Genomic DNA, 6,461 nt, shown 5'->3' with positions numbered 1-6,461 from the left:
ATACGAGCTTGTTTACAGTGACCAGTGGTTAAGATTTGGATGGACTTATTGGTTTGTGTATATGAGCTTGTTTAGAGTGACCAGTGGTTCAGATTTGGATTGACTCATTGGATTGTGTATGTGAGCTTGTTTACAGTGACCAGTGGTTAAGATTTGGATGGACTTATTGGTTTGTGTATACGAGCTTGTTTACAGTGACCAGTGGTTAAGACACTTGAGCATGGGTTGAATCTCGGTTTTGAACTGTGAGTTCCCTTGCTGTCACTGTTCATGGTGCCTGCCTGTTGAGGATGCATATGAACGCAGTGTATTGGCTGTTTTGCAGTCTTAGCATTTCTAATGTTCATTTGAGACTGTTTTTCCACCGGCATGGTGTGCATATTTAACATCACTTGTGAGAAAGTTCAGCAGTAGTTTAACCCAGGCACTATGGTTTCCTTTACCCCTAAAACATGTGGCCAGTGTACAAGTGAAGAATTTTTGAGTCTGGAGTTAAGTAATACACAATCTTAACATTTTTACAATGAAGTTAAGTGCTTTGTTGTACAATGTCTTGTTGGTTTTCTTGCTGCACTGGAACAGTCCTGTTCAACATGGCTCATAAACTGGCTAACTTCCGGACCACTGACAGGGTCCTTGTCTGAAAGTGTGGTGGACAAATGGCAAAATGTTTGCCAACAGTGCCCAGTCTTTGTAATGGATCAAAGAATATAATAAAGAATAATCCACGTTTATGCTATAGCAGTTAGTCTTGTATGGGGAGGAGCTAGAAGTGCACAGTTTAAAGCACTGACCATTTGCAAATTACTGACCAAAAAAAAAAAGAAAATGACTATAGATATATACACCGTTTTACTGGAGGACAGATGGCCTTCATTAAAGTCTAGACAGTGCAAACAGTCAAAAAAGCTTTGCTGATCACTTATTGTCCCCAAAACCCCACAAGCGTGGGAGGTGCTGAATGTACCATATCCCTGTCCTGGATCGAGGTTGAATCTGCACCTCATTATAGCAATTGAAAGGCTAGTGAATCTTAACCAGTAGACCACAGTCGCTCTTGTAGCTCACAGTTATATTAGGAACAACTAACTATTTACTCCAACTGAAGGAGGTTCTTCTTGGAGAGCTGAACACTGCGGACTGAGAAGTCGTGTTGATCAGTTCTGACTTCGCTTCAACAGAGTTTTCCCAACCACACCAAACACAACCTGATTTGACACCAACACAACAGGATTTCACCCCCAAAACAACCAGGTTACACACCAAACATAATGACACTGCACCTGATGTAACCAGACATTACACCCAATGTAACCCATTATCACACCAAGCATAACCCAATTTATCCCAACATCACACCAAATGTGACCCAACATCACACCAAATGTAACCAGACATTACACCAAATATAAGCCAATCTCACACCAAAGGTAACCCAACAATGACACCCAATGTAACCCAACATTACACCCAGTATAACCAAATATCACAACCACTGTACTCAAACATCACTCCCAATGTAACAATACCTCACATTCAATGTAACCTGAGTGTAACCAGATATCCCACCGAATGCATCATGATCTCACACCCAATGTAATCAAAGATTAAGCCAAATGTAACCAAAACATAAAACCCAATGCAACCTGACATCATGCTAAATATAACTCGTCAACCCAATGTAACTAGACATCATACCAAATATCACATGAGTTGATATTTATATATATTTATTTATTTGATTGCTGTTACACGCCATGTTCAAAAATATTTCCCATTATGGTGATAGGAAAACCCTGAAAAATTTGCACCAAACATATCCCTTCATCAGTTCCAATGAAAATCTACATCACACACAATATAATCTGACATCAAAACAATGTAACCACACAACTAGTTTTGGTTGTTAGTCCATGGAGTGAAATGAACATTTAATCGATACACCATGGACAGACCAATGAGTAAAATAGGCGTCTTCTGGAGGTATTGGTCATGCATCAGTGCTGCAACCAACAACGTCCAACTTTAGACATAAATCAAATAAATGAAGAAAATGAATTTTTATGAAATGTTATTCACTATAAAATCTCCTAAAGTTAATTCATTTAAGATGCAATCACTCATTGATAAGCTGACAATACATTTATTATGTTTCATTATATACAATGTGTTACATTTGATAGAAAAACTTCTGAGTTCACCATCAGACCAGTTAAAAACAGTTGTCCAGTTGTTATTTATTTATCTGATTGGTGTTTTACACCGCACTCAAGAATATTTCTCTTATACGACGAAGGCCAGCATTGTGGTAGGAGAAAACTGGACAGGACCCGGGGGAAACCCACGACCATCCACAAGTTGTTGGCAGACATTCGCATGTACGGTCAGAGAGGAAGACAGCATATGCTGGACTTTTGGTCCAGAGGTGAGAGGCTCCTGGGTCACTGCACCCTGCTGGCAGTGCTGACCTCAGCCACGGAGGCCCTTAATTCATTTTTGTGAGATCAAATGATATCATGAACTTCTTGTAACATTACATGCGGGTAATACCCACAACAACCAGCAATGAATGCAAATATGTCAGAGCAAAAGACACTTGCACTTTCCTACATACATCTTGACACCATATCAAAGTCTGCATTTCAATTTGTTAAGTAGGTTTTCACTTAAAAGGAGTACAGATAAATTACTGACTGGCTACTGTGTAAGACAGGCAAACCTGTGCTGAGGCAAATATTAGATGCTTTAGATTTATTTGAAGCATTCTCAAGCATAGAACAAGTTTAATACAGTTCTTAACACATGATCTCTTTACCTCCACTACCAGCCAGTCGCTGCCAATTCTGTAAGCCTTTAAATCAAATTAAGAAAGTGAATTAAATTTTGATAGCCTAATTATAATGCACATTTATGTGTTAACAAAAAATGTCCCATATCCCCCTTTTCAAATATGTATTCAATATTTTAATGAACTCTCTTTCCATGGCACATACACATAATTCAGTTAATATTAAAATAACAAGTATCCACGTTCATATCCATATTCAGCAATAGCCTGACCATATATGGAAGTAGCCAATGAAATTAACTGCTAACGATGACAACTGGAGTGATTTTAAAACACTGTATGATACATACACTTGAATACTAATATGCAAAAAGCAAATGATATATCTTTCAGGTCATATATAATGCTTATTTAGTTAATAAGCTATAATTTCCATTTAAATAATGAGACTTGAAGTTTACACACTGGCATTTTTAAAATGCACTATAACTGCTCTCATTAAAAAAAAATAGTGAAATTCGAACTATGACCCAGTTACATGATACAAGTACATTGCAGTTCTGTTCTGTCCAAGTGCTATCTAGTCTCGCTCCTGTCTCGCTCATATTTTTGTGACCGCCTTCTCTGGTCTGGCCAGCGGTCTCTCTCTCTGTGTGAGGGTCTATTGGCTCTATGATCTCTATCAGTGTCACGGCGTCTAACTTCAGGCCTATCATTATACCGGTAACGTCCAAACTTACTGTCATGTCTATTATCTCTCTCGCCCATTGCCACTTCTATGGGTTTTCGGAAAGGTCTGTCACGCCCTCCAAACCGAAGTTGACCTGACTCTTTCTTGCCCCCAAAACCCCCTCCTAATCGCCTCGGTACCCATCCCTTCATGGTTCTTTCTACTTCGAAGTCCACAAATATTTCCTTATCATCCACAACAAGTCTATAGGCATCCATGTGAGCATCCTCAGCCGATGTCCTATCATAGTATTCTATAAACGCGTAACATTTTGAAAATCCTGTTACAATATCTCTTACTAATCTCAGGCGCTTTATTTCACCAAATCGTGAAAAGGTCTTTGTCAGAGTGTCTTCCGTAGTTCGGGGATTCAGTCTGCTCACAAAAATGGTTGTCTCTGGATTTCCGATAACGGCTTTGTTAGGTTTGTATTTGGCTTCCATGGCTCTGATGATCCCATGGTCATGAGGATAATCATCAGTGCCATCTATACTGCCAGCAGCCAGGGGAGAGTACTGTGTACACAGGCTACTCCAGCCACCTCTTGACCTTTCCATCATTCTGTAAGAGTAAACACACTTTTTATTATCGGTTAACATATTTGATGCTATTGTCTAGACCAATCAACAAGCATATAAACAGAACACTGAAATTCAACAAGCAACTGCAAGACTGAGGGCCTATAGAAAGAGCAAATACCCTATTTATTTACTTATTTGATTGGTGTTTTACGTCATACTCAAGAATATTTCACTTATATGACAGCCGCCAGCATTATGGTGGGAGGAAACCTAGCAGGACCCAGCAGAAACCCACAACCATCGGCAGGTTGCTGGAAGCCATTCCCATGTATGGCCAACATGAGCTGGACTTGCACTCACAGCAAACATACCCTAATGACCATGAATTTCACCCATTACTAACTTGTCCTGACTCTGAGAGTTCTACTGATTTTAGCAAGATGTTATGAGGTTTGCTTGAAACATGGGATGATATTCTACTGGAAAATTGTAAGTTTCAGCACCAAAACTAATATAAAATATTTTGTGAAATTTATTTTCCTCTAAAAATGCACTTTTCTGGGCAAAACTTTAGGTTATTTAGGGTAGTACAATTTGACAGTTTTACATTCTTTTATAAAGGCTTCATTTCATTTCACTGATGCATGCGCTTGTTATTCCATGTTTTTATCATTCAACTCTTACATCAAGCATTTTAATAGAAAATTCTTGCAATTTACCTCAGGCTTATCTCTCACAGTTGCTCTTCAATGATGGTTATGTACATCAGAAATGCTAATTCGTACACTGAAGATAAATAATCGCATCTTTCCTCAGGTTTAGGAAATTATTTCAACAGATTTGGATACACTTACCAAGAACGTTGTTGATTCTCAGTTTATGGGAACACCTCAGTTTATGGGATCGGATTAACAATACCACTGTGCTCAGAGATTAAGCACAGGGGGTTACTTAATCCAATACCAATACTGATACGCAAAAATATTGTTAAAGTATATAACAAATAGGTCAAGATTTCAGGAGTTCACGTTTCAATATTTCATGTGAGAACCTTCTCAACCAGAAACAGGATTATATCCCTTGTTCTAACCAGATCATTGACCAAGTTAAAGCAATCTGTTTAAACAAGACTAAAAACAAGGTACATATTATATTAGTTATCACTGTGGCATGAATCAGTGTACAATACCTGCATACAGTAGGCCCTATGTCTTTACAGTAGTTACTGTATGACACACATACAGTGCAAGATCGCTAAATGTAAATATGGAATGAGGTAACCTGGTACGAAACAGTTTGGGTACAAAGCGACCTGATCCTGCTGTAAAGACTAGGTTGATGCCTTCATCAGTCACTGATCCCACTCTCTAATGTTCATTGTGAAAAGTTGGTTTTTCTATTAATTGACGTCACTTTACCACTACCACCTAAGACCAGGCTCAACGTTAAAACCTCCTTCTAAGAGTTTTGTGCAATGTCGTATTTCACAGTGGAGACTGTCACATTGTGGTGAGCCCCATGTGAAGACATTCTGAAACATCCTCAACTGTAGCCCCAGGAGGCTACTTCAACTCCTCTCTTTATACAGAGATTGGCAGGGTATCCTAGCCACAGGGGCAACCAACGGTAAGCCATACACTGATTCATGCCATATCCGCTAAGTCCTTTCTAAACAATGGCTGCAGTCCAAAAGTGCTGTCAACTTTGGCTCTTAGCTCTCAGCTTGCCAGCACATGCAACATCTCATATATATTCCACCTAGTAAGGACACACTAGAACCAAATTCACCTCACAGTCATCGATAAAGCAGCAGCCATTTTGCCTTCGCCACAGTTATGGGTCTTCAAAAAGTTATCGTTCCTAGATGGCGCAAGTTAAACCTGAAAAGACGAGACTAATGGCCGCCTTGTATAGAAATGGTCTGTCGTATCGTGAATATGGGGCTGGTGTCCGATTACTGAATGGAATATACATTCCGGGCGAATGTGCAGGCGAGCTGAGAAGTGAGAGTCAAAGTTGACACCACTTTTGGACTACAGTCATTGTTTAGAAAGGACTTATTGGACATGGAGTGAATCGGTGTATGGTTTATCATTGGTTCCTCCTGTGGCTACGATACTCCGCCAGCCCAGCATAAAGAGAGGACTTGAAGTAGCCACCTGGAGTTACCTCAATTGTGGATGCTCAGTTTCCGACACATGGTTGTTTCGTGGAAATGAATACGTTTGTTCCTGGATAATTTCATTTACTTGAAGGCGTCAAGAAACCCTACCTTGAAATAGCCGAGGGCGTGGGATTCAACCTTCTAAAGCTTACTCCGTGTAAACACGGTCCTCCTGTGTCGAGAGACTCATCTCTTGTTTTCGTCGACGTTGTTGTTGTTGTTGTCGATGTCGCCAAAGAGATCATTGTCGCAAAGTTC

At 39.7% G+C, this 6,461-nt stretch overlaps 1 protein-coding gene across 1 annotated transcript; it reads right to left on the bottom strand.

Annotated features, from left to right (window-relative positions):
* Positions 1-1,760: 1,760 nt before the first annotated feature.
* On the bottom strand, positions 1,761-6,423 carry LOC135473147 (U11/U12 small nuclear ribonucleoprotein 35 kDa protein-like). Its single transcript, XM_064752982.1, has 2 exons — positions 6,312-6,423; positions 1,761-4,079 (listed from the first exon to the last, which is right to left on the bottom strand). Exon 2 carries the CDS (start codon positions 4,076-4,078, stop codon positions 3,365-3,367), a length of 714 nt encoding a protein of 237 aa, XP_064609052.1. The 5' UTR covers position 4,079; positions 6,312-6,423; the 3' UTR covers positions 1,761-3,364.
* Between the last annotated feature and the right edge of the window lie 38 nt (positions 6,424-6,461).

This window comes from Liolophura sinensis, chromosome 8 (genome assembly GCF_032854445.1).
Source record: "Liolophura sinensis isolate JHLJ2023 chromosome 8, CUHK_Ljap_v2, whole genome shotgun sequence".
NCBI classification, from domain to species: Eukaryota; Metazoa; Mollusca; class Polyplacophora; order Chitonida; family Chitonidae; genus Liolophura; species Liolophura sinensis.
This window is presented reverse-complemented; position numbering and strand designations above follow the sequence as displayed.

Coding starts and splice junctions, on each gene's coding strand:
- LOC135473147 (XM_064752982.1), bottom strand. CDS start 4,078: ATGATGGAAAGGTCAAGAGGTGGCTGGAGTAGCCTGTGTACACAGTAC.